The 27,797-nt window shown below is 49.8% G+C and overlaps 1 protein-coding gene across 1 annotated transcript in view; it reads left to right on the top strand.

Moving 5' to 3' along the window:
- Positions 1 to 7,943: 7,943 nt before the first annotated feature.
- SLC9A3 (solute carrier family 9 member A3) overlaps positions 7,944 to 27,797 on the top strand; it is a 41,085-nt gene continuing 21,231 nt past the window's right edge. The window contains exon 1 of the mRNA XM_016212512.2: positions 7,944 to 8,160. Within this exon, the coding sequence (XP_016067998.2) occupies positions 7,944 to 8,160 (217 nt within the window). The remainder of the gene's footprint in view (positions 8,161 to 27,797) is intronic.

The following is a 27,797-nucleotide window of genomic DNA, read 5'->3' on the forward strand; positions in this document are numbered from 1 at the left end:
TGATTTTGTCCAGCTAGGAACAGAGTCTGGAGCCCTTGGGGGACCTCTGGGCCTGGGAAGAAGCCGAGGAGGAGACCTGGATGACCATTCAAGTATGAGAAGCCTCTGGGACACCAACGGAAGCTGAATTCTGCATGAGCAGTGACTGGGAATGCACCTGTGTAAAGCAGTGGGCAGGCCTGGATCTTGGGGATGTGGGTGAGATCCCACTTGTGGTGCTGCCTCCTGGATCTCTCCCCGTGTCTCCGGGCTCACAACTCTTTATGCTGTCCTCTGACTTTTACATGTGAGGATCCCCTTCCCATGCATGACTGAGGGCACATCTGCTACCCACAGAACCCAGGAATCCAAGTCAAGCTAGCTGAAGGGAAGTAAATATAACAAGAGTGCTTAGGAAAATTAACAAGGCCCAAAGGAAGAAGAAAACATCCGAGGACAGACATGCAGAGCGAATTCACTTTTCTTTGAGCTGAATCTGAGTGAGTGATGGACCAAATGGAGCTGAGTCTGAATTAGTGATGGGCCAGATAAAGCTAAGTCTGATTAAGTAATGGGCCAAAAGGAGCTGAGTATGAGTGATGGGAAGCTGAATCCAAGTGAGTGATGGACCAGGCAGAGCTGAGTCCCAGTGAGTGATGGACCAGGCAGAGCTGAGTCCCAGTGAGTGATGGACCAGGCAGAGCTGAGTCCCTGTGAGTGATGGAACAAACAGAGCTGAGTCCCTGTGAGTGATGGAACAAACAGAGCTGAGTCCCAGTGAGTGATGGACCAGGCAGAGCTGAGTCCCAGTGAGTGATGGACCAGGCAGAGCTAAGTTTGAGTGAGTGATGGACAAGACAAAGCTGAGTCCAAATGAGTGGTGGACCAAAAGGAGCTGATTCTGGGTGAGTGATGGACCAGATGGAGCGGAGTCTTAGTGAGTGGAGAAACAAACAGAGCTGTGTCTCTGGCAGAGAAGAGTAAGTGATAAGGAAGACAAAAGTTTGTCGCTTATATAAAGAGCAGGAGGTTAACAGCGACATCCAGATCTTAAATATACAGACCGGCCATTTGTGTTATTAGTTAAGAATGGATGCATGAAGACAAATCTTGTCAGACATGATGAGAAAACAAAAAAATGCACTTTAAATATAAGAACACCTATAGCTGCAAGCAAAAGAATGGAAAATGGCACACCTTACATGCATTAACTGAAAGAAAACGGTGTGGCTGCAAGAATATCACAGTAAACTTGAGGCAAGAAGTATTAGGAAAGAAATGGAGGGACATTCCATGATGACAAGGAGCCAATTCAATCTGAAAACACAGCGACCCTATTTCTAAGCTTAAATTATAGAAAGCAGAAGCTAACAGAACTAAAATGACAGACATGGTTTTAACATGTCTCTCTCAGTTACCAAACTTAGTAAGAATACAGAAAATTTGAACAACTTAATTGACCAATTTGACCAAATGGACAAACAAAGCACCCTACATCCAACAAGTGCAGAATACACGCTCTTATCAGGAGCACATGAATACTTACCAAAGTGGCCCATATTCTAAATCACAAAGCAAGTTTTAACAAAGGTGAAAGGATTGAAATCTTTTTTTATCCTCACCTAAAGATATGCTCATTGATTTTATTCTTTTTTAGGAGAGAGGAAGAGAGAGAGAGAGAGAGAGAGAGGGTCATTGATGTGAGAAAGAATCATCCATCGGAGGCTCTCCACACATGCTCCAAATGAGGATCGAATAGGAAACCTAGGCATGTGCTCTGACGGGGAATCAAATCTGCAACCTTTTGTGTGTGTGTGTGTGTGTGTGTGTGTGTGTGTGTGTGTGTATGGGACAACACTCCAACCAAATGAGCCACCCAGCCAGGGTAGGATTGAAATCTTACAGTGCGTGTTCTCTGGCCAGGGTGGGATTATATTATATCTCAGTGATAGAAAGATAGAAAACTCTCCAAATGTTTGGAAATACACTTAAAGTAACCTACATCAAGGAAGAAACCCCAGTAGAAATCAGATAATATTTTGACCTGAATAAGGAAAATTCAACATCTTATAAATGCTGGAATGCACAAAAGTAGTTATCCAAGGGAACTTCGTAGCTTACTGGAAAAGTCACACACTAAAAAATGAGAAACGCTGAAAATCAATGACCTGAGCTTCCAGCTCAAGAAGCTAGGAGAAGAACATCGAAATAAAAGCAAAGAAAGTAGAAAGAAAGAAGCATTTAAAAGTCTGTAAAAGAGAAGACAGAAATACAGTGGAGAAAATCAACAAGACCAGAATCCGATTCTGTGAAAAGAGGAATAAAGTTGGCAAACTTCTAGAAATATTGATCATTAAAAAGAGAGAACACAAAAATTACCAACATGAGGAGTAAAAAGGGAACCATCACCACACAGTCTTATAGACATAAAAAGATAGTAAAAGGACATTATAAACTTATATCGATAAACATGAAATCTTTGATGAAATGGGCAAATTCCTTGAAAACACAATTTACCAAAATGAACACAAAAACAGAAAGTCTGACTAGCCTTATATTTATTAAATAAATTAAATCCAAACTTTAAAAGTTCCACCTAGAAAACTACAGAGCCAGCTGGAGGACTGCAGAGGACACTCCCATAAGCGTCTTGCATATATATATTTTTAGATTTTCCCCCTAGGTGTCTCATTGTTTTTGATGTAAATAGTATTGTCAAGTTAATTTTCATTTTCTAAAACATCTTTTGCAGTGTATAGAAATTGATTTTGTAGCCAGCAACCTTGCTGACCTAACTCTCCTTAATTCTAATAATTTATAAGTCCTTTTGGACATTACATATAGGCGACATCTCACATGCTAAGAACAACTTTGTTCCTTCCTTTCCCGTTCTCACAGCTTTTCTTTCTCTCTGCTCCTGGAAGCAGTGAAGGAGGCATCTGGATGGCTCCTCACCTCCAGGAGACAAGTCCCAGTTTCATCAGCACTGCACTCACTGAGGGGTTGTAGATCCTACTTGCCAGGGCAAGGAAACTTACTTCTGCTCTAAGTTTGCTGAGAGTTTTCCTTCTTGCATGTTTTGTCATGAGTGCATTTATAATTTTCCCAAAGGCTCTTTCTGCCTCTGTTAACACATCACTGAGCTTTCTCCTTTAAGCTGTTGAGGTGATGACTCACAAGCAGCTCTTCTAACATTAAGCCAGCTCCTCAGCCTGGCACCTTCTCTGCACTTTGCAGGGTTCAGCTGGTCCCTTGTGTTTAGGATGCTTCCAGTTGTTGGTGACTAGGCTGGCTTCTGGGCCAGTTGGCAGGCCTGGGGTGGGGGTAGAGGGATACCACTGGTCACCAGTCCAGGGACTTTTGTGGGGCCTCAGTGAGGAGCTGGGTTTGGGGATCTTCGATGACCATGGGTGGGGGCAGGGAACACTACGCAGGCAGGTCACAGGGTATTTCTGGGGAAGGGGTCCCAACCAAGGAATGTCCGGAGGAGTGGCCCATGGCAGGGGTTCCCTTCCAGAATAAGGTCTTGCCTCCAGAAAGGAGGGGGATGTCAATATTCCTTGGAGGAGGGGGCCAGGCCTGGAGAGTGGGGATCCCACCAAGGGGTGTGGTGGGGTTGGCAGGATATCACAAGGGACAGGAGGTGGGAGCAGGGAGTGATCAAAGTAGTTGGGGGAGAGGCTTCTGTGGGAGCTCAGTGCAGCCAAGGAGTCCTTATTGCAGAAGGTCCCCCATGTCGCCAAGGGTAGAGGGGTTGCCAAGCCAAGGGCATAAGGCTCAAGGCAGGCCCAAGATCCTTGGGACCTCAACCCCACCCCAGACTGCCACACCCACCTGCTGCCAAGCCACAGGCCAGCAGGGCAGTGGGAGAATATAGAGTGTGACTGCAATCCCAGTCCTGTGGCCACAGCCGGGCAACCCCAGAGCCTGGAGACACTATAGCCAAGATGGCAACGTTGGAACTTCTGCTTGGCCTGAGACCTTGCTGCCCTGGACTCCCCCCACCTGCACACTGGTCACTGGCTGTGGGCTGGAAAGGCTCCAGACTCACCTGAGGCCTCAGGGCCACCACAGGCCGACTACAGAAGAGCCCGTGCTCACAATTTGTTCTGAAAAATGCAGCTGTATTACAGTAATCAAATAAAGAAGAACAACACCCAGAATGGTGGTCTGCTCCCAGAGGGGCCTGGACTCTAGGTAGGACCTGGGCATGGCAGGCACTCAGCTGGTGCTTTAAGAGTGCCATTTAAGTTACATTAAAACTTAACTTTCATCTCTTGTGTATTGTCAGCAAAAGCATAAATAGATTCTAAACCTTTGTCTCTATTCATGAGATGTTTCTCACAATAAGCAGAAATTACTACGATGGACTAGATGTGATGTTTTCACTTCCATTTTCTTAATTTTGAAGTTCAGATGCTCATGGCAGATTGCAGTTCTTTTGGGACTGGTTATTTGCATTACTTTAACATTTCTGAGTCGGTCATGTGGTCATGGCGTCTCACATATGCTATGGACTAAATGTTTGTCACTATGTTGAAGCCGGAGCACCCACTGTGGCTGTATTTGGCAGTGGGGCCTTTGGGAGGTAATTAAGGTTAAGTGAGTTCATAACGTTGGGGCCTTAATCCAATAGGGTCTGTGCCCTTACAAGAAGAGGAAGAGAGATCTCCCTCCCTCTCTCTCCTCATACTTGCACCCCGAGGAAAGGCCACATGAGGATATAGTGGTTGTCACCAGGCAGGAAGGGGCTCTTTGCAGAACCAGAACCTGCTTGGAAACTTAATACCAAACTAAGACAACATGTGTGTGGGCAAACCCGCAGGTGATCCTCACCACTGGGGAGGGTGCAGTGGGGCAGCTCTGCAATGCTGCTCAGGCCTGCCTGATGGCGGTGCTGAGTAGGGCAGTTATCAGATAATCATACACCCACCAGGCCCTGAGGACACCTCCCAACACACACACACACACACACACACACACAGGCCTCTGGCTACATTTGGCCACATGGCCATTTGGATTGTGCACCGCCGTTCATAATGGTAGCCCTGGAGTGGTGAAATGCTGTAGCCCTGCTTAAAACCACAGCCCAGTTATAGGAAAAGAGGTCATGAGGGCTGATCACCTACCACATGGCTCCTGTCCTTTTGGGGGGTGGGCACTGTGGAGAAGTGGGCCAGTAGGTGGGTGGTGTATTGGAGTAATGGAGCAGTACACACTCCCCACCCCCTTAAACTGACTTCTGCTTGTAAGGAAGGCTGGTATTCTCGCCAATGCACCATTGCCCTGGAGCCTTCCAGCAACCTGAAGTACAAATGCATTCATCCTATACTTGCCCGCAGATCTTGCAAACAGCCTGCTTCTCACCAGACCTTGCCTGCCCTGCATGGTCACACCGTGCTCCAACTGTGCCACTGCAGGGGCTTGCTTCCTTTCAATTCTCCCTTGTCCTTGGGCAACCTGTAGCCACCTCTGCAGCACACTGTCCAGTGGCCAATAACTAGAATAAATCTTCACTCTGAATCCTCATGTGTGCACGATAATGCTCTGCTCCTCTGCCCTTTGAACTGCCCCCTGGGTCTCAGAAGTGGCCTCTCCCAGGAGAAATACTGTGAGCTCTTAGGACAGGCTCCAGTAAAAAACCCCAAGGGTGGCATGACCCTTGGGTGACTGGGCATCATAGTACATGCCGTTCTAGTGGGCATTTCGCCTTCCTGTGGAATGCAAAGGCACCATCTTCAAAGAGGACCCCTTGTAAAGGCTTCACCCAAGAACCATGAAAAAGGAACAGGGAGGGTGTCTGAGTTGCAAATAATCTAATCATGTCCAGCTGGCTCTACCTCTGGGACAGGAAGCCAAAAATAAAGCTAGGGACAGAAGCAAGTACAGCATGGATAGCTTTGAGCTGGGAGTGACCACCATCCACCATGGCCCACCAAGCAGAGCCACCCTGGCAGCCAGCAGTCACATACTCCTACAGACCCTGTGCCCAGCTCAGTCCAGCTCCTCCCCCATGATCACAACAACCCTTGAGGCTGGCCTTCTTCCCCCACCAAGAATCCCTGGGCTACCACAGAGGCCCTTACAACTGGCAAGTCCTCCCAGGACCCCCAGTGAAGACTGCAGCATCCTCCCAGTGGTCGCCCAGCTTCACTTTCCATTCAGCACCCAGCCATCCAGCCAAGTAAGCATGATTTGAATTCACTCTCTCTCCACTACACGACTGATAGACACCTCTCACCATAAGAAACTAGGGGAGAATTCAAGGAATGAAGTCATCCAGCTCAGCACTGCCCTCCCCAACCCCTGAGACACTGACATATGCTCAGATATTAGAAGATATGTCCACCTGCCTTCTCACCTACCTGTCCATCCACCTAACCAACGTCTCATAAGTGCTCCTGTGTGCCAGGCACCATTTCAGGCACTAGGGATGCAGCCAGTGAGCCTGGAGGGCTTTGTGCAGCCCCTCACTCAGGGAACAGATGTTTCCATGGAGAGGGGAGACAGTCAACAGGCAAACAGAGCAGATAGCGTGTCAGAAGCCCAGAAGGCATGGAGGAACTCAAGTGGGGAAGGGGGCAACGGGAGCTGAGAGATCAGCGGATGGAACAAAGAGGTGACATTGGAGCAAAGACCTTAGGCAGCCAAGGGAGTCTGGGAGCAGAGGTCCCCAGAAAGGGGGAGCATCTGGCAGAGGGAGGCTTGGAGGAGGGAGGGTCCAACAGGAGGGCCAGACCAGGCAGATGAAGGAGAAGCCTTTGCAGAAGCGGGTAGTGGCCAGAGGTGATGAGCAGTGGCTGGTTCCGGTTGTATTTTGCAAGTAGAGCAGACAGGTTTTCTGAGATGGAAACAGCAGGAGTTGAAGAAGTCAGGTATGCCTCCTAGGTTTGGGCCTGAACAGAAGACAAAGCTGCCCCGCTAAGGCTGCAGGGTGGGTTTAGGGAGGAAATGTGAGGTGCGTTTGCATGGTGGAGTCTGAGATGTCCAGGTGAGCAGTCTGCAGATGCGGTGCAAGCAGAAGGGGATTGAGGACAGACCCGTTCCCCCCGCCCCCCCCCCCCCCCCCCCCCAGCCACCATGTCAATCCGAAGCCCACCCTGCGGTAAAAAGGGCATTTCAGGTCTGGGCGGCGAGGTAGGGGTCCCTCACAGACGGAACAGGGACCATGCTTGAGGAAGGGCAGCGACTTGGATTGTGCATCACCTGAGGTTGAGGAGGAGTCGGCCCTGGTTCCTGACAAGTTGTTGGATCCTGTGATGAAATGCAGGTTCATGTGAAAGGCAGCACGAGACTGGCGGCCTGACCCCCTCCTGGGTCCTGGGGCCTCTAGCGGGGTCTGCACAGCCCCAGGTCCTGCGTTTGTGGAGAAGGAGGGGCTTGAGGCTAGTATGCCCGCGGGCGGCCCCAGGCAACTCCGGAGCTGAGCAAAAGCCCCCGAGGGGCGCCTGAGGCACCGAGCAGCAGAGCCCTTAGGGACCTCCAGCCCTCAGGGCTGCCCTCGGTCCTCAAGGGAGGAGGTCCTCCATCACCCTGCGACCTGCAGCCCAGGGCTCCAGGAGAGGGCGGGAGTAGGGAGCGCGCAGAGCTGAGAGTGTGCAGGTCAGTGAGCCAGGGAGACCAAGGGGACCCGGCGCGCGGAGGTGGGAAGGTGAAGTCTAGGGGCCGGTCCGGCCGGGGTGGGCGTGCCGAGAACGCGCAACCCGTGTACTAGCTGGCTTGTGCGCAGCGGGGGCGGGAAGGCCCCGCCCCGGGGAGGGAGGGGGCCACTGGATTAAAGGCCACCCCAGCGGGCGGGGACCAGGACAGCAGCCCACACCCGGAGCGCTCTCTGCTCTGCGCCGCCCAACGCGCGTCCTGCCGGCCGGCCGTCCTGTCACTGGCCCCAGCGCAGCGTGTCCTGCAGAGCGCAGCCGGACTCACACGACATGAGCGTCCCAACAGGGCACTGAGCGGTGGGGACGATGTTGCGGCGCGAGGTCCCAGGGCCCAGTTGGAGGCTTCTGCTAGCGTTCCTGCTGGTGCTGGGCGAGCTGCCACAGGCGCAGGGCATCGAGGAGAACCCTGAAAGCGAGCTCAAAGAAACCCATGGCTTCCAAGTGGTCACCTTCAAATGGCACCACGTTCAGGACCCATACATCATCGCGCTCTGGATCCTCGTGGCCAGCGTGGCCAAGATCGGTAAGCGACCCCGCACTCAGAGGGTTTTGGGGTTCTGGCCCCGCCACGACTTTCCCTCCACCAACCCCGCCTGCGCTCCAGGGGACAGGACTAGGCGCCAGCTTTCCTCCGGGTCTGTGCTGGGTCCACAGTCTTCCCTGTGGAAGGGGCACGTCCAGCGTCAGTTGCCCCGCGGTCCCATCCGAGGGCACTGCGCCCAACCCCAGGGAGTCAGCCCTTGGGTCAGGCAGGGCGAGGCTCAGACGCCCCCCCCCCCAGCCTGGCGGGGCCCAGAGCTCCGTGCTGGTCCCTGAGAGAGTCCCCGGATTGCCTTGGGGTGCAGTTTGGGAAGCCCACGCGCTCCGCTCCGGATCCCCGGTCCCGCGTTTGGGCTCCAGTCCGCCCATCCAGGCCTGCGGTACAGCGCGTCGCTCCGCTCTAGTGCTCCTGTGCCAGGTTTTCTGTCTGTCGGGCTTACGGGCCTTTTTAATGCCCTGAGAGAGGGAATGTCCTTGCTGTCAAGCACTGAAGTGATACTTTGTTCCCAGAGCAGAAGGGAAAGGGTGTCACTCAAAATTAAACCCAGTAAAATCCTATTTATAGGAGCATTTTTTCCATTGTTTCTCTTTTTAAAATCCCTTTCTGTCAGATTTCTCTTCTCTTAACTTGCTCCAGTGAGCCAGCAAGGTGGGATTGCCCTAACTCTGCGGCAAGGTGATGGGGGAGGTCAGCTTCCCTACGACCTTATGAGTACTAAAGTTTCTTAGTGTTGGTCAGCACCAGGCAGGATCTTAGTTGAGGTGGTGGAGGTGTAATGGCATTTGTAACTTACTGGGGGCAGCCTGAGGAAGGGCCCACTGAGAGCAAGGTCTAAGGACATCCCCCACTTTTGCCCTCCAAGGAACTGTAGGTGGCAGGGACAGATCACCTATGGTTTTGGGATGGGGAAGGGCAAGGCAAAAGGAAGAGGGCCCCTTCTGGGGCTTTGGGGGGCACTGTTGTCCTCTACATGACGGGAAGGACAGGTTTGGGGCAAGACCCTAGAGGGCTTTGGACCTGGGGTTCGGGGGTACCTGACAGAGGCTGGCTGCAGCTTGCTTTCCCTTCACTTCCTGCTTATGCCAGTGGCCTCCCTTGAAGTCCCTCTCATTTCTGCTTTGTCTTTCTTAGAAGCTCTCTGAATCCCCCTGCCTCCTCCCTCCTTTTTCCTGGCATATGTGTAGCCCCTTGGTCCTGCCTGCCTGGTCACCTCGCTTACTTTGTCCCCCACAGGGCTTTCCAGTGGGGGTTGTGATGTCAGGAGTGAAATGTGAGCACCAAGAGGGGGTCTCATATGCTATGTCTCTGCCAGACGCCTCTGCCATGGGGAGACCACTGACACTGGCCGTGTCCAATGTGATATAACTGGGCAGGTCCAGCCTCATCCTGAGGCTTTGGGCACACCCAGCCCTGACACTCATGCTGCTCACCTAAGAACTGACCTGTTTCTGGGGCAGAATTGTGGGGAGCGTCTCTTCCTCTGCAACCTTCTCTACTCTCTGAAGCCATCATAAGGATGATGACTTGTGCAGGATGGGCCCAAGACACTCTGGGAAGGGCAGCACCTCTGTTGTGTAATCAAATGTGCATTTTCTGTCCAGCCTCAGTGTCTACACAGGTGTGGAGCCTGGCATATGAGAGTCCAGTGACATCCATCAGGGCGCCAGCTGCTCAGCCTTGAGTGGGTGTGGGGCCACTGGGAGGGCAGCACTGACCCAAGTATTTGTCTAGCCCAGATTTTGTTACTCACCCAGGAAGATCCATGGCTTGCAGGTCTCTGAGCACTCGAACTGTCCAAAGAGGGCCTTTTCCCAGGTGGGGGCCACCCACTCCAGCAGCTCCAGCTTCGTCTCCTGGGCAGGGCAGAATGTGTTTTCCTCCTGGCACTCACCATTTAAAAAGGCTCACCTTAACAGCACCACACCCTCTATGTTGTAATCCTGGGAGGCTGGAGGTGGGGGCTCTCGGGACAACATGAAGAGGACCCCAGGGAGAAGACCCATGGGGCTGACCAAGTGCCTCCTGGAGTGCCCCCTGGCCCTGGGTCAGGCCTTGTCCTGTCCCTGCCTACACAGTTCTGTGTCTGGAGGCTCCCACTATGACGGCACCGGGGCCTTGCCTGTGAATAGGCAGCACTGCAGACACTCAGTCTCCCCGTCTTAACACATAAGCTGGGACTCTAACCATACCCAGCCCTCTCACCACTTTGTTCACTCCCTGTTCCTCCTTGTGGCCCCCACCCATAATCCTGTCCCTTGGAATCCCCGGCACTGACCCTGCCCAGCTCCCCAAGGCCCTCTTCGTGGCTCAGCATGGGCCTCACATAACCTCTCCTCTTTCCCCTACCCTCTGGAATCCCACCCCTTACTGCCTTGTCCTGTCTCCATCATCTGAGGCTGCTCCTTCTCCATCCACCTTGAGGCCCTGCCCCTGGACCTGGGCACAAGCCCTCCCCCCTGTCCACTCTCCCTGCACTGCCCACACTCAGCACCTCCAGGTACTGTCTTGGTGCCAGGGAAGCCTTCATCTCCAGCCCAGGGTTCCCTGAAAGTATGGCTGGTTATCAGGCATCTCTGCACAGAAATCTCCCCACACCTCAGATGGACCCCCATGTCCCCACTTAGCCCTCCAGGCTCAAAACCAAAGCTTAGCAAATGATCTGGACCCACCATTCACACTTAGCTGCACAAACCAGGAGTCACCTCAAACCAGTCGCCTCATCTCAATGGTCCCGACTCACTGCAGACCAGACCAGACTGTGCTCCACACCCTCCAAGGCTCAGGTCCCACCCCCCACAATTCACTGTGCTCTCTGCTGTGAAAAACCAGAGCTATGACCTAGTTTCTGCTGGACTAAGCCAGGGACTTTCTACTGCCCAGCCCACCTCCCTGCTCAGCCCTCTGTATTTGGGTCCCCCTGCCCACCCCTCCCCACCCTCCCCTCCCCAAGAACTCTGGACTTAACACTTAGGTCCTGACTCAGGGACCAGGCCCCCTCAGACATCTCCCTCCCTGTGAAGCCAACCCTAGTGCCCATCGTTCAAACCCCTAAAGACCACTCACACCCATGCCTTCACCTGACTGGGTCTGGAGGCCTCATGGCCGTGGGTCCAGCCTGTGCACAGATGAGAGACGTGTTGGGATCACAGTGCACTTCCTCCTGCCCCACAGTCCAGGGTTCACACTTGTTAAGCTACTTGGCCCCTTTCATCATTTAAAATGATCAGGGATCATCCAGACTATTTGAGTCTCAAGTTACAGGAACAGAAAAGCTGGGTTGATACTGATTTCCAAACACCTTGTGTTGGAGAGGTCAGACATTTTCCAGCCATTTGTAACCTTGTTGAGGAAACAAGGTGCAGGGGACCCTGAGACAGAGGCAATAACTCATCTGCATCTTTCAAGGCAACTTCTCTGCTCAGCAGTTAGGGACAGAGAATTGTGGAAAGCAGGGTCATAGCACTATCTTGGTGGCCCGGGCCTGGGTTTTGCCACTTTGCAAGGTGGGGAGCAGGTGTGGCTACTGTGTCCACAGATGCCTGAGACCCTGTGTCTGCAAGCACCCCACATGTTTACAATTGGGTGTGTTATTGCATCTTTAGGAAATTCAAGGGAGAAGGGGGCCATTGAGGCCAGGGAGCCATCCACAACTCAGGGCCAGGTGGAAAGTGAGGTTGAATACCCTTATGCAGTGGGACAGTATCTGCACTTGGTGGGGAACTTCCTCTAGGCCAGCCTGGCCGTGTGCTTCTCTGGGGGCTCCTGAGTCTGCAGCCGCCCACACCAGGGTCACTTTGAACTTTGGACCAGGCCAGGCTTTCTCTCTCTAATAGTGGTCTCAGTCCTTAGCCCTCCTCTGGCTGTGTGACATCTGTCTAGACCCCCTGCCTAATGGTGGATTTCTCTGAGGTACAACTGTCAGGCACTGGGCGTCTGCCCTGAACTATGTTCCAGGCTGTGGGGGAAGCCCTGGGGTGGTGTTTACCTCCTGGGGCTAATTTTACATGCTCCGGTTTAGACCAGGAGCCCCTGACGCTGCACCTGACCCCTGTCCCCCTCTTTCCTGTGGGCTCCTGAGCACCCTCCACCATGCTCTCCTCCCTGCACCCGCTGAATTTCCCTTGCTCCCCTGGAGTGAAGATCTGGAAGATAAGGATGGCCTAGAAGGGTAGAGCGACGAGCAGGAGCTCCCAGTGGACCCCATCCTCCCAAGAGTAGACAAAGTCAGTGGGCCCTAGTGGACCCCAGTCCTGACAGGACAGATGAAGTCAGTGGGCCTGGAGTGAAGACCCCTTATCCAAGGCCTGGAACCAAGGACTCTCCCAAGAGTCTTCTAGGAGGGAGAGTTCCATGCTGAAGGTGTAAAGTCTCCTTATTCAGGACCGGCCCATGGGAGAATTAGCCCCCGGCTATAAAACAATCCCTGGGCATTTGGAGCTAAGGTATTTTGCTGGGATAATCTGAGGAAGGGGGCAAAGGTCGGGAAGTGCGATAGCACCCAGTCCTGCTTGCTCCATAGAGGGGACTCCCCAGGGAGCCTTCCACCTGGGCCAGCTTCTAGTAAGAGTCCCAGAGAGAATCATTATCTGTTCCCAGGACTCCAGGTCCTTCTTCAGAGCCTGGGCCTGGGTCAGCCTCGGCTCACACAGGCTCTGTGAACACAGGACTTTGGTGAAACTTATCTCTGGGCTCCCTGATCTGGCCTTTAATAAGCCTCACATTTTATTTCTTCACAGACATGTCAGGCCCACTCCCCCCCTCCTCCCCCCCCCCCCGCTCTGGCCCCCCGCTCTGGCCCAGTAAACCCTTCACCATGTGCTCCCCAGGAGCCAGGGAGTGTTTAAAGTTGGGTTTCCCAGCCACACATCTTCTCCCCAGTGTCTCCCCACTTCCTTTTGGCTACAAGTTTTACCAAGAGCTGTGCACCCACGAAGGGCTTGGGGCTGCTCAGTGGCTGATGAAGGAGACCAGCCAACATCAGTGCTGGCCAGGGTCAGGGCTGGCCAAGGTCAGGGCCAGCTCTCCTCAGCTCCTCTACCTGCCCTACGCTGGCAGATGCTCTGAGTTTCTCTTAGAGAAGGGTCTTCTCTGCCTCTGTCCCTGCTGGGTGCTAGGACAGACCTACTACCAGGAACACGGTGCCCACAGCTCTGAGTCTGGCAGCTGGCAACTCTCTGGTGTTGAGTCTCAGATGCCAGCCTTGGGGTGCTGAGTACTGAGGTGCTGGATCTCAAGTACCAGGTGTTAGGGCACCAGGCCTCAGGGACCCTGTCTTGGGGTACCATGTGTTAGGGTGCCAGGTGTTGGGTGGGGAGTCTAAGCAGAGCCTACTTCCCCACCCCTCAGCACTGGAGCCCAGAGTGGGTGGTTTCCTGCTTGAGCCATGCTGGGCACAGTGGGGTCCCTGTCACCTGCACCCAGTAAAGCTTCAAGGCGTCTGGGTGTTTTCCTAGTATGAGGGTCTGAGCTGTCTGAGGTTTGCTCAACGGGGGCAGATCTTTGCCCCCCACCTCTGCCTGTACCTTGCTCACATCCTGCCCCTACCCTCTGATCTCCAGCCCTTCTTCCTGACCTGACCTCATGCACTTATTTCCAGCCCTTCTCTATCTCTTCATATCTTTGTTTTCTATCTCCTCCTGTCTCTGTTCAGAGCTGAGGAGAGAGCAGCACTAGTGAGTCCTGGTGCTCGCAGTGCCCCTTCTCACCCAGCCCTGCCTGCAGAGTCCATCAGACTCTGGAGTGATGAGCTTAGTGGGGCATGTGGGTTGGGGGTGGGTGAGTTTGTGGCAGCCTCTCATCCATACTGCTGCTGTGCAGTGGCTTTTCTTGGCTTCACCCGAAGCCCAGACTCCACATCCATACCTCTAGACACACACACACACACACACACACACACACACACACACACACACACACACACACCCCTATTCAGGCAGGTCACCAGGGCGCTGAGCCCCACCTACCCAGAATTTCTCTTGCCCCACTTCTGAGCTCAGAACCCTCCAGCCCTCCAACCCTAGAGCTCCCAAGGATGCTTCCACAACCAGGTCAGTGCTGCAAAGTTAGGGACTGTGTCTTTCTCTTCCTGCTGTGTCCCCAAAACCTGAAGCTCGGAGTCCTACCGGTCTCCAGCAGTGCTCCTGAAGATCTGCTTGTGCAGAGGTGATGGATGAGTGAATGAATGAATGCACTGACGAATGTCAGCTTCTAACCTGTCTTTGAGCTTCCTACAAACCATCCAGATGCTGGGTCTGGGAAGCCGCTCCCTAAGCTCCTCAGCTGAATTTCCCCCCCAAATTGCCACACAGCCTCCGGTGAGCTTAGCGGCACACCCTATGACAAGTGGCGCCAGCATTTGCTCAGAGCACTGAAGGCGTGTTGGGGTTCAGGGTGGGGAGCACCATCACCCCACACAGAGCTAGCCTGGGTGGGCCAGGTCTCCAGGAGACAGCATGCTCGCCTATGCGTGTTTAAAGTGCCCTCCACCACAAGCTGAAATCTGCTGCCCTGTTCACCGCCATCCGACCTTCTGGAACAAGACAGGATGAATCCAACCAGGCCCTGACATGCTGGCCTCCAGAGACACAGACACCTGCACAGGTCCTGGCTCATGCACCCTCCTGGGACAGAGCCTAGAAATTGGGTCCCAGGCAAGTCTATATCCTCAGCACTGTGATGACTATTTTGGGCTTGAACAGTTTGATTTATTAATATAATCCAAAATGTTTGATGTTTTTAGCCACAGTTCTGGGCACTAGATGAGCACTCACCAGTGTAATAGTCATTTAACAAATGTTAGTGCTGCCATGTTCCTGGCACTGCTATAGGCCAGGAGGAGGTCACTTTAAACAAAACAGACCTAAACCTCAGAGGGAAGCATTTGTACAGGGACAGACAATGCAGTCATGCCACAGGATATGCATTAAATGCAATAGTGAATAAATGACAGGAGGAGTGAGCCCTTGGGTGAGAGGAAAAGCATTTTCAGGGGTGGAACAGCCAGTGCAAAGGCACTGTGATGGGCATGTGTGGGTGTGTCTGAGGAGCAGCTGGGAGAGCCACCAGTGGAAGGGTGGGAGGTGAGGTCAGAGGGGCCAGGGAAGTGGAGCCATGAGGGCTTCTGAATTGAGACGAACTTGACCCCACTGGGAGGAACAAGACACCAGGGAGGGATGAGGCCCTCAGACCCATCACTCCATAAGCTGAGCTGCCCCAAGGTGATTTGTAATGTGGCAAAACTCCTCTGATTTCATAAGATTCTTCCTCAAAACATGTTCGGAATAAACAAGTCAGAAAACCAGTGTGTATGTGTGCTAGAGTCTAATTAGAGATGCAGGCTCTTCTCTCTGGAGCTGCTGACAGCCTTGGTGAGACAAGGCTTCTGAGAGCTGAAGGGCCTGCCAGGCTGTTGTTTGGGCCTCTGTGCTTCCAGCATCCCAGGAGGGTGGAGGCCTGGAAGGTAAAGAGGGTGCATGGGGTCTGGCTCTATTAGACATGAACCACATGCAGGGTTGGTGTCTACACACAATGACCACTGACAGCATCAGGGCTGTGGGTCCCCGTGGTGAAGTCCGGGACAGCACCTGAGTGTGGTGAGCCCTGAGGTGGCCATTCTTCAGGTCATGCAAGGCACCTCAGCTGGGCCCGACGTCCTTCCTTGGAGCTGGCTGTGTCTCAAGTCCATATCTATAACCCAAGTGTTCATTCAGGTCTAGAAAGAGATGAGAGCCCCATAGTTGACTAGGTGAGGGGTCAGAGTCCAGGCGGAGGGGTCAGATGGTGGCCAGATGCAGGCTTCCCATATAGGGGGCAGTCAAGACGGGCCTCAGAGGAAGAGAGGGGGCTGGGCTGAGCAAGAGAGGCTGAGGGGAAAATGCTCAGGCAGCAACACCAGTCCAGGGGGCCAGGGCCATTTGGGCTGAAGTGGTGGATGGTTCGGTCCTGAAAGAGGAGATGGGGGATGGGGAGGGGTTGAGCCCTAGGTATCTCCCACCATAGAATTCTCTGCTTCAGGCACAGACAGGGCCCCTGCAGACATACTAGTGTCAGCTCCAGGAAGATAGCTTGTGAACCATCCCAGCCCCAACCTCCAGCTTCTGGGGGCAGAGGTAAATTAGCTCCTTTCAGGGCCAAACCAGTGCTCAGAGGGAAGGAGCAGGGCTGCTGGGGGAGGGTCAGACTCTGTTTCTTCCCTTCCATGAATTTACCACCTGCTGAGCTGTCATGCCAAAGTCCAACCTGGTTTGAGTTCTCAGCTGGAAAAAGGTTTCTTGCAAAGGCAGGATGGGAAAGCTGGAAATGCTGGTTTCTAACAGCTTTTGGAACAATGCAAAGGGTGGAAACCACCAGCTCATGGGGGCTCTATTTCTTCTTGGATTTAGCTAGCCTTAGTTTTGGGGTGCAATAAGCACAGTGCTGCAGCCTCCCCCTCGTGCTTCCCCTTAAAACTTGACCCCCATGTGCTAGGCACTCAGCACAGTTCACCCTCACCCCCACTGCTTGCTAGCTAGACATGAAAGTGAATGGGGCAGGGCCACTGGGGAGGCCCATGTCTGTGCATTTCCATGGGCATGTCCATGTGTGGTTGTGCATGTTCATGCACATGTGCGTGTCTGCGCTGGTTCCCCTGAGGTTGAGGGTTTCAGCCTGTGGCATTGAGATCTATTCCGCATATGGCCATGGATGCTGGGCCTGGGTTTGAATCCTGGTTCTGTCATTGCCCCAGGCTCCTCAGTGACCTCTGTGGCACCAACAGACCCTTCCTATAAAGGGTCAGTAAGAAGTGGGTGAAATTCAGGCCAGGACAGATGGTGGCAGACGCTATCCAATTAACTCTCACGATATTTTCACCCCACACACCCATCTAATGGAGTGTTGGCATGATGGCTTTGAACCTTGGACACAGGGTCACCAGGGAGGCTCCTGGGACCCACCCCAATGGGAAAAAGTGGGCTCCCAGGGAAATGGCTAGGGAAAACCCTGGGGGTGCGGGAAGAGGCTGAAGCCACTCTTTGGCTATCCCTTGGCTGCACCTGTTGGAGGCTTGGCCCAATGAAAGTGTGTCATGGGGTCACAGAGGCCTTTCCAGTTTGAGAAGTCGCCAGGCACCCCCAGTCCCAAGGCAGGGCCCCAGAGCAGGCCTGGGAACAGGCATGGTCAATACCAATGCTCCAGAGGGCTTTCAGTCTCCTGCCTCTTCCCAAAGGCCAACTCAGAGGCCAGACTGCCTGAAGGAGATGTCATCCCTGTGCGGTGACAGCAATAACTTAATAACTGAGCAGCAAGTGCATATTGTAAAGCAAAACCACACTTTGCATGTGGAATTGCCGCACATTTCCATGTCCTGCTCCTTCAGCCAAGAATCTGGATGAGGGATCAGCTGTCCCTGTCACCTGGGGCAGCAGCTGAGAAGCCCGGTGAGACCAGTGGTGCTCAGCCTGTTCAGTACCCTGGGGGTTGCTCCAGCCATCTTAAATTAGAGCTCCTGGGGTGAGGCTGGGGCCAGGACCCCAGCACATGGGTCTCCTGGAGGGGAGCAGGAAAGAAGAGGCTGTTCACTGTCCCTAAGCAGACACCCCCTGCCTGCAACTTCATGGAATTTGACAATTCTCCAGGGCCTCCCACCCCCTGGCTCCTGCCTGGTCTGTTACTGCCTCTCAGAGGACTCGTGATCGGCCTTGTCCGGGGGCAAGCTGCTGTCCCTTCTGAGCCTCGGCCTCCACAGCAGGGACATAGCCAGTAATGGCATCTCTCTCAGATGTGGCTGTGAGGGTAGACTCGGGCAGGTGAATGAGTGCATGGAAAGTGAAAAGTGCCTAGTGGACTTTCTGTGGACATTGTAATTACCCTGCATAGTGCCCAGCACATAATAAGAGATCAACAAACAACAGTTGAATAAAAATGAAAATGCCAAGACAGTCACACAATAGCTCAGGCACCTATATCTGAGCCACTGAGCTGTGGCTCTCACAGCACCCAGCAAGGGCAGGGGCCAGTGTCCTTTGATGCTGGTTAAGGAAGGGACACAGCCGTCCCACCCCCACATACCTATTACCTGCAGCCTCTTGGTCTCACCTGTCCTTGAGTTGGGAATGATTTTGTGGTCCCATCCTGGTGGGTGCTGGCTTCCACTCACTGAGTCCCCAGCTACAAGGTTACTTCATGGAGCTGGTCAGGCTTGTGAGGAGGGGACCACCCAGTGACGGTGTTGGCCCCACACAGGTGCACCTCACCCCACACCGCTAATTTACCTCTTCTGCCACTATATGTCAGTGCTGGGGTTGGATGGAGATCTCCAGCACAGTGTGGCTGAGATTTGTAGGGTCATCGTGACTGCCATTTAAAAATATAACTAGTGAACAGAGCACGGGTCAGGGGTCAGGGGTGGAATGGGGCCTCTGCTAAGTGTGTGGCATATCATATATAATCCTCACTTGTGCTTGTGGCCTGTGGCTAACACAGAACCAAGTAAAATTTCTCAGGTAGACCTGATGTGGCATAGTGGTGTTTGCTCCCAGGAGAGGAGCAGGAAGGATGCCGCTGCCCTGGAAGCTCTGTCCTTGGTGGAGACCTGGCCCTGACCCCTGACCCATGTCTCTGGTGGCCACCATCAGGGGAGAGGTGCTGAGGGCAGGCAGCCCTCGAGTTGAGAGGGTCCATCATACCAGCCCAGCCACCTGCAAGAGCCTGAGGGGCCATGCTTAGCTGTTTTCAGCTTAAGTCCATGCTATGGGGCCTCAGTGCCTGACTATTAGTAGTTAAACAAGACACCCCCCGGGAAGGTTCTCCTGCTTCATAATGTGCCCCCTGGGGTAGCACCCTGTGCCTCCATCAAGGGGAGCAGGGAAGGGTCTGTGCTCCCCGAGCAGCCTGGCCCAGAGCCCACCCTCCTGCCATGAGTGCCACTTGGGCAGCCCATGGCTGGGCCCAGGAAGGATGCCTGTGTGCGCCACGGTGAAGGTGCGTGCATGCTGTGGTGGGGGCATGTGTAGGCCATGGTGAGGGCATGTGGGGTGGAAGATCCCTCTTTCCTGTTGCCCTGGCCAAAAAATTAAAACTAAAGGAAATAAACGACAGCTTTCCCCCTGTGCTTTCATCAGGCTTGGAGAGGAAGTACTCAGTGCACGTTCCTTGTGGGGATCTGATTTTCATCTTTACAACAGCCCAGAAATGTCTAGACTATTATTTTACAATGAGGAAACCAAATCTAAAAGAGATAAAATACTAATAATAACTTGTAGTAAGTGGCAAGACAGGTCCCTCCTACAGAAAGCTGTCCAATGTGCAGGAATGTGACTCTGACCACCCCCACTCCACCCCTGCCATAGGTGTGGCTCCATGAGGGCCCCTGCACTGGGGATGGGGGTGGGGGTGGGGGGGCAGCTCCCAGCCAGGCCATTCAGCAAGGCCTGCCCTTGGCCCCTGTCTCTCCTGCATTTGGGGCACACAGTGGGATGTGGGGACATAAAAGCTGCCCCCATGAGTGTGTTCTGGCTCTGTGTTTGCCTCCAGAAGCTTTTGCTTGCATTTGCCTCAGTTGAGCTTTCTAGAGACTCAGTGCCTGTGCAGGACCTCTGGTCTGGTGGTGTCTCGTGGTCCTCTCACCTTGGGGAGCCCTTTGTCCTCTGGCTGTGTCGCACCAGTATAAAAAATCAATAGTCCCATCAGTTCCTGCTGTCCTGTGGCCTGTGACAAAGTCCTGGCTTCGGTGGATGGTGCTCAGAGCACCCTGATAATAGTACCGTGGGGACACTGTGGCTACGCGAGCAGGCACAGTCTTGTTTATGATGCCATGGGATGTCGTCCACACCTTGTGTTTGCAGGAAGATGTCCATGGAGGAAGTAGCCTTGCTGGGATTTTTTACATGAAACTGTAAAGGTTAATGAGATCCAAATCTCTCCCCTTTAGAGCATCTGTTTGCCAAATCCTTGTAGCCTTTTCGGGGGCCCCTCTCGTCCCCCCAACCCCATGCTAAAGTGTAGTGTCTGCCTCTTTGCTTCAGTGGACTTTACAATGAATTTGAAGGTCAGAGTCAATCTCCAGACCTCCAACCAACCACAACCCCAACTGAGGGCGAGATTTTTCTCCTCTCATGCTTCCGATGATGTAATGAATCTTTTATGTTCTTGAAACTTAAAGCCTTCGCAAAGAACACCCGCCCAAGCAGGCCTCCAGCTTCCTCATTCTGCGAGAGGGAGGCCGCGGCACGCGCTGTCCCTGGTGAAGCTCTAACTACTGAGCAACCCGGCCAGGGCTAATTGTGGTTTTGACTTACATTCCCTGATGATTATTGACATTGCGCATCTTTCCATATATCTGTTGGTCATCTATATGTCTTCTTTGGAGAAGCATCTATTCAGGTTCTCTGCCTCTTTTTTAATTAGATTGTTTAAGTTTTTATCATAATTGAATTCTGTCAAATGTCTGCATTTATTGACATGTGATTTTTATCATTTGCTTTGTTAATAAGGTGTATCATGCTGATCAATTCACTGATCAATGATACCTTGCAGCCCTGGCATAAATTCCGCTTCGTCATAGTCCATGATCCTTTTCATGTACTGTTGAATCTGTTTGCCAATATTCTATTGAGGATTTTTGTCTCTGTGTTCATCAGGGATATTGGCCTGTAATTTTCTTTTTTTTGTAATGTCTTTACCTGGTTTTGGTATCAGGGTAATTCTGTCTTCATTGGATGACTTTGGAAGCGTTCCTTTCTCTTTGATTTTTTTGAAATGGTTTAAGGATAGGTACTAATTCTTCTTTAAAGTTTTGGTAGAATTCATCTGTAAAGCTGTCTGATCCTGGACTTTTACTTGTTGAGAGTTTTTAGATCACTGCTTCAGTTTTATCACTAGCGATCAGTCTGTTTAGATTTTTTTCTTTCTGGTTCAGTCCTGGAAAGTTATATGCTTCTAGAAATGTATTCATTTCTTCTAGATTGTCGAATTGGTTGGCATATAATCATAGTATTCTTTAATGATCTTTTGTATTTCTGTCGTGTCAGTTGTTAACTTCTCTTTTACTTAAGATTTTATTTATCTGGGTGCTCTCTCTTATTCTTGATGACTTTGGCTACAGGTTTGTCAATTTTGTTTATCTTTACAAAGAACCAGCTCTTAATTTCATTGATCTTTTCTATTTTTAAAAAATATTTCCACTTCATGTATTTCTGCTCTGATTTTAATTATTTCCTTCTTTCTGTTGACTCTAGGTTTTGTTTGCTCTTCTTTTTCTAGTTCCTTCAGGTGTAAAGTTAGGATTTGGGGGGGAATTTGTCCTGCTTCTTGAGGTAAGCCTGTAGAACATTAACTTCCTTCTTAGAACTGCTTTTACTTCATACCATAAAATTGGAAAATTGCATTTTCATTTTTGTTTGTCTCAAGGCGGTTTTGATTCCTTGTTTGCTTTCCCTTTTGATCCATTGCTTGCTAGTAGCATGTTGTTTGGCCTCTGTGTATTTGTGTGTTTTTCTAGTTTTCTTCCTGTAGTTGACTTCTAACTTCATGCCATTGTGGTTAGAAAAGATGCCTGATATGATTTTGGTCTCTTTGAATTTACTGAGGCTTGTTCGTGGCCTACTATGTGATCTATCCTGGAAAATGTTCCATGGGCACTTAAAAAATGTATATTCTTCAGTTTTTGAATGAAATGTTCTATAAGTGCCTTTTAAATTGATCTAGTCTAATGTGACATTTCAGACCATCATTTTCTTATTAATATTCTGTCTGGATGATCTGTCCATTGATGTCAGTGGGTTATTACAATCCTTTACTTCTTTACTGTAAATTTCTCCCTTTATGTCTATTAATATTTACTGTATATATTTAGGTGCTTCTCTGTTGGGTGCATAGGTCTTTATGACTGTTATATCTTCTACTTGGATTGACCTCTTTATATTTAGGTAATGTCCTTCTTTGTCTTTTTTTTAACTGTTTGTTTTAAAGTTTTGTCTGATATGAACATTGTTACCCCAGCTTTCTTTTTGCTTCTATTTGCATGGGATATCTTTTTCCATCCCTTCACTTTCAGTCTGCATGTGTCTTTCAATTTGAAGTGAGTATCTTGTAGGCAGCATATAGATGGGTCATGATTTTAAATCCATTCAACCAGTCTATGTCTTTTAATTGGCACATTTAATCCATCTACATTTAAAGTAATTATTATGTATGTACTTATTGCCATTTTGTTCATTGTTTTGGGTTGTTTTTGTAGTTTTGCTTGAGTTTCTTTCTCTTTATTCTTTGAGTATCTTTTGTAGGTTATTTTTGTGGCTACCATGAGGTTTATGTATATCATTCTGTATCTATAGCAGTATATTTTAAACTGATACGCATTTAAGTTTTAATATATTCTGGCTGGAAAGCCAGGTGCATGTGGTAGTAAAAGTACTAGATTTTTGTTCTATGCTTAATGTTTTTAATGTCCTATTTTAGTTCTTTTTGTTTTGTGAACTCCTAACGACTTATTGTAATTTGAGTCGATTCTGGTACTTTTGTCTTTGGACCTTTATAGTAGGTATTTTAATGTCTGATTTACTGTATTTATTAAATATTTAGCTTTACCTGTGAGATTTTTTTCTTTCTCATATTTTCTTATTTCTGATTATGGACTCCCTTTTCTGCTTAAATAATGCCCTTTATCATTTTTTGTAAAGCTGGTAAGGAACTCATTTAGTTTTTGTTTGTCTGGGAAACTCTTTATCTCTCCTTCAATTCTGAATGATAACCTTGCTGGGTAAATTATTCAAGGTTGTAGGTTCCTTTCATGTGATTTCCTTCTAGCCCATAATTGTTGCTTCTGAGAAATCAGCTGATAGTCTTACGTGGTTTCCTTTGTATATAACCAGTCCTTTTTCTCTTGCTTTCTTCAACATTGTCTCTTTATCTTTAACTTTTACCACTTTAATTACAATATGTCTTGGTGTGGGTCTCTTTGGGTTCATCTTGTTTGAAACTTGCTGTGCTTCCTGAGCCTGGATTTCTGATTCTTTCCCAAAGTTAGGAAAGTTTTCAGCCATTTATTTCTTCAAATAAAGTTGCTGTTCCTTTCTTTCATCTCCTTCTGGGATCCCTGTAATGCAAATGTTTGTGTGCTTCATACTATCCAAGAAGTCCCTTAAACTATCTTTGTTTTTTAAAATTCTTTTTCCTTGTTGTTGTTCTGATTGGTTGATTCCACTGGTCTGTCTTCTAGGTTGCCGATTTGTTCTTCTGTTAGAATATTTTTCACTTCAGTTATTATATTCTTCAGCTCTGCTTGGTTCTTTATTATACTTCCTAACTCTTTGTTGAAGTGTTCCATAAGTTCCTTTATTCCACTCTCGATTTTGGTGAGAATCCTTATGACCTTTTCTTTAAATTCTTTATCAGGCAAGTTACTTAACTCCATTTGCTTAAGATTTTTTTCCTGGGGATTTTTCTTGTTCATTCATTTGAGAAATGTTTTTCTGTCTTTTCATTTTGTTTGGCTTTCTAAGTTTGATTATATGAATTTGACAAAATAGCTTTCTCCCAGTCTTAAAAAAGTGGCCTTGTGTAGAAGTGACCTCTGTGTAGGCTGTGTGTGCTGGGTGGTTTTGGCAGACTGATTGTAGACTGACAGGAGCCTACAGAGCCTGGGGCACTGGACTGTTGGGCTGGAGCAGCTCTGGGCAGGGAGGCCAGGTCATGTGGTGACACCTGTTGATCCTGCTTGCTCCCTTTAATCAGAGAAGAAATGGGCTCTGAGCAGTGTGTCTGAGAGTATGCTGTAGTGATCTTGTAGGTAGGTTAAAGCACCTGAGCAGAACTCCCATCCACCCTATCAAGATGGAGAGGGACACTGGCGCCTCCGACCCTGGAGAATTCCTGCAGCTTCCAGAGAGCTTCCACAATTTCTAAGTGTTCTCTATTTGTCTTTTTCTCTCATTTGTTGTTCAAAAGCTGTTCATTCATCAAAATCTATTGTCTCTCAGAAGGAATTTCCCTCTATATACATGTATATTTCAGTGTGTTCATGGGAGGGAGTGAATTCAGTATCCTCTTATGCTGCTGCCATCTTAAACCCCACTATCTAGCCCTTTAGGAAAAATTGACCAACCCCTGTTCTATTACACTGCTAAGGTTTACAATTTGTTTACATATTATACTTTCCTTAATATCTTTAAACATTGCTTTAATAGGTATTTTTAAATCCTTGTCTGCTAACTCCAACATCTTGAGGTCTCCATTGATTTATGGGTCCCACTTTCCTGGTTCATATGTCTAGTGATTTTGGATTGTATCCAGGACATTATTACTGATACATTATAGATGCAATGTATTCTATTAGGTTTTTCTGAGGAACATTGATTTTTGTGTGTGATATTTGTTGTTGCTGCATTGTTGTTTTACCAGAACTGGACTGAAACTCCAAATATGTTTCTGCTGTGATGACAGCAGCTGATATCTCTGCCCAATTATTTTGGCTTCTGTTGGTGCTTGGGCCTGCCTCTCTCGTGTGTAATGCAAGGATCAGCTAGAGATCTGGAAAGAGTTCATACACAGACTCTGGTGTTCTGGCTCTCAGGTTCATCTCTTTCTTGGATTTGTCCCTCACCCTCACTTCTTGGCTGCTGTGCTTACACTGATCTTTGTCCTCTGATTTTTCAATCCAGTAAGACTACAGGTTTCTTTCTGAGTTTTAGCTGCTCTGCATGGCCTGGCTGGGATCTGTTCTCTGGGGGAAAAAGCCATTAAAAAACAAACAGGGAAATCTCTCAGTGCTTTTTCCTTCCTCAAAGCTTAGAGACCACTCTAGTTTCTGCTTTCTTTAGGTATCCCTTCAGTGTAGTAAGTAGTTTCATATGTGTGTGTGTGGTTTTTTTCAGAGTTCATGCTTGTTACTTGAGAGAGAGTTGGTACAATAGGAGCTACTCCACCAATTTCCAACCATAAAGATGTACAGATTTCCCCAACAATTTGAAAATGGAATGTTTCTATGAAAACTTTCTTAAGCCAAAATGGCATAAAGGGGAATCTAGCCAGTGTGGCTCAGTTGATTGAGCATCGTTCCACGCACCAGGAGGTTGCTGGTTCTATTCCTGGCCAGGGCACATGCCCAGGTTATGGGCTTGATCCCCAGTTGGGGGTGTGCGGGACAGCTGATTGATGTTTCTCTCTCATCAATGTTTCTATCTCTCCCTCTCCCTCCCTCTCTCTCTCTAAAAAATCAATAAAAACATTTTTTTAAAATGCCTTAAAGGGGAGAAGCAATTACTATTCATTTATATGGGAAAACATTTTTAGTGTTCCCAGACTAAAAAAAATAAACCTACCAAATCATACCAAATAACACATAAGACCTAAAATAACATTAACACAATAAAAACATTGCCACTCTCCCTACTCTGGGTGCCACTGCCTCCATAATGGCTGCTGCAAAACAAACACTGAATGCTTTTTGTGCTTTTTGCCTTTTTTCATATAAACAAAAAACCTCTTTGAATTTCTTCCAGTTAGCAAAAACAGGTACTAATGTAGGTCTTTCATAAAAGTGAAGTGGCAGAATGCAAACTTTTGAAAAGCAGTAGATACTGTTAGTAATTGTTACAAATCCACTCTCAAAGCTTTAAATTAAAATGTATAATCCTTTGTCTATGGAACACTTTGGGAGCAGACTGACAGAGAGGAAGGACTAAGAGGGAGGAGGCACTTGGGGGAAAGATCGCTGCAGTGTGGAGGCCCAGTCTTCCTTCTATCCTCATGTCTGTTGCTCGCAATGGCTCAGAATTGAAGAATCTACTGCTTTCATAGGAAGCCACTAACAATTTTCATTTTTTAATTTAAAAGTTGACAAAGTTTGCTTGAGTTTTGTAAACATGCAATGTTTAAAAATTCTAAACACTGGTTTGTGAGCAGAAGGGCCAGTACTCTAAGCTCTATGCACGTGGTGCAAGAAGCAGCCACCTCCCTCCCCTCCATGCACACCTGCCAGGGGAGCGGGGCTCCCTGCACAGCCCTCCCCAGGGAGAGGCCAGGGTCTCATTCTGCTTCATCTGATGGTGACTTCAGAGCACTCATCTGGAACATCCTTGCAGGCAGGAGGTGTTGGGTCAGTTAGATAACATTTGCGGACACTATAAATATCATTGCCTCCTGCCCTGAACTCGGCTGACACATTTACTATAATTCTTCACAGGGTGCCGAGTGAGCTCAGCCAGTGCATTGGTGGTCAGAGAGGAGTAGGCTGCTGGGGACCAGGTATACAGAGCCAGCCCCTGTCCTGGAGGAATGCTGAGGGGCCCCTGTACCTTGTCTGTAGAGAATGCTAGAGAGTTAATGATGGGGACCCACATGCATGTGTATCTGTGTATGTGAGTGTGTGTATGTGTGCATCTTTGTGTGTATCTCTCTGTGTATGTGTGTATATCTGCATGCATTTGTGTGTGTATCTGTGTCTGTGTCTTTGTGTATGTGTGTGTGTCTGTCTGTGTATCTTTCTGTGTATCTCTGTGTGTCTGTGTGTACCTGAGTGTGTGACATTTCAGTCTTTACCAGCTCCTCCTACAAGCGACATGGGTCCCAAGTGCTTCCCATCCCTCCTCTGGAAAGGTGTTACTGTTTGCTCTGGTTATTTTGTCCGCAGGGTTAATTTACCAGGCTTGCACATGTTAAAGTAAAACCAAAGGATTTACTGTGCTGCTGCATTTGCGTGGACTCAGCTGAAATCTTGTGGAGAGATCCTTGGAGGCAGCAACCACGCAGGGCCTGACCGCAGGTCGAGGTCCTGGCTGTGTCTCGACGGGCATGACACACATAAACAATGACCTTCCTGAGCCCCTTGGTGCCAGCTTTGTCCGGGGCCTGCTCCAGAAACGGCTGGCTAGCTGGCTGGTCAGCTCCTTCTGACCTTTAACATTGGTCATAGGTTGTAATTAGAACTAAAAGTGTATGTCCCCTGTCGTTACTATCCTGTGGCCAGGCTGTTTGCATTTAATTAGCTGTAACTCTGTGGTCTCTGCGATCAGTTACCTGTAGGCTTGGAAGTCACTTGTTAAAGTTCCTTGTTGGAAGACACCTGCCACAGCAGGGGAGCTTCAGACCCGGCCAGGCCTCACTCTGCTGTTTGGTGGTCTGGTGTCCTTGGCACACTTTGATTTTGTCCTGTACAGAGACTCCCATGCCGCGTCCCACTGTGATTATCACTCGGTGCTGTTGGCCCTGGGAGTACATCAGTGTCTGTTGAGCTGGAGTTTACACCGGTGTGTGTTGCTGCCAAGGAAGTGTTTGGGGTACGCAGGGAGCCAGGGTCTCTCTGCAAAGCTTTGTCTCAGCTCTGACTGGCTGCTGCCGCCAGTGTCAGCATGCAGGGCTGATGTACAGCTGGGTGGCTTGCTGCCTTTCACACACCACGAGGCACACAAAGCGCAGCTCCTCTGCCCTTCCAGCTGAAATGGTCCGGCTTCTCCCCAGCAAAAGCAGAATTATGATGCACAAGGTTACACCATGTGCTCACGTCCCAATCAAGGCCACACTGGTAGCACAGGGATGTAGGATACTGGTCCTTTCTTTTTGTTCATGGCTCAGGCCTTGGGCAGGCCAGATGTGTAGACCCCGGAGCTGTAGGTCCAGAGGAGGTGACCACACATGCCTGCTCA

The sequence above is a fragment of the Miniopterus natalensis genome, chromosome 3 (assembly GCF_054644295.1).
Source record: "Miniopterus natalensis isolate mMinNat1 chromosome 3, mMinNat1.hap1, whole genome shotgun sequence".
Taxonomy (NCBI): Eukaryota; Metazoa; Chordata; class Mammalia; order Chiroptera; family Miniopteridae; genus Miniopterus; species Miniopterus natalensis.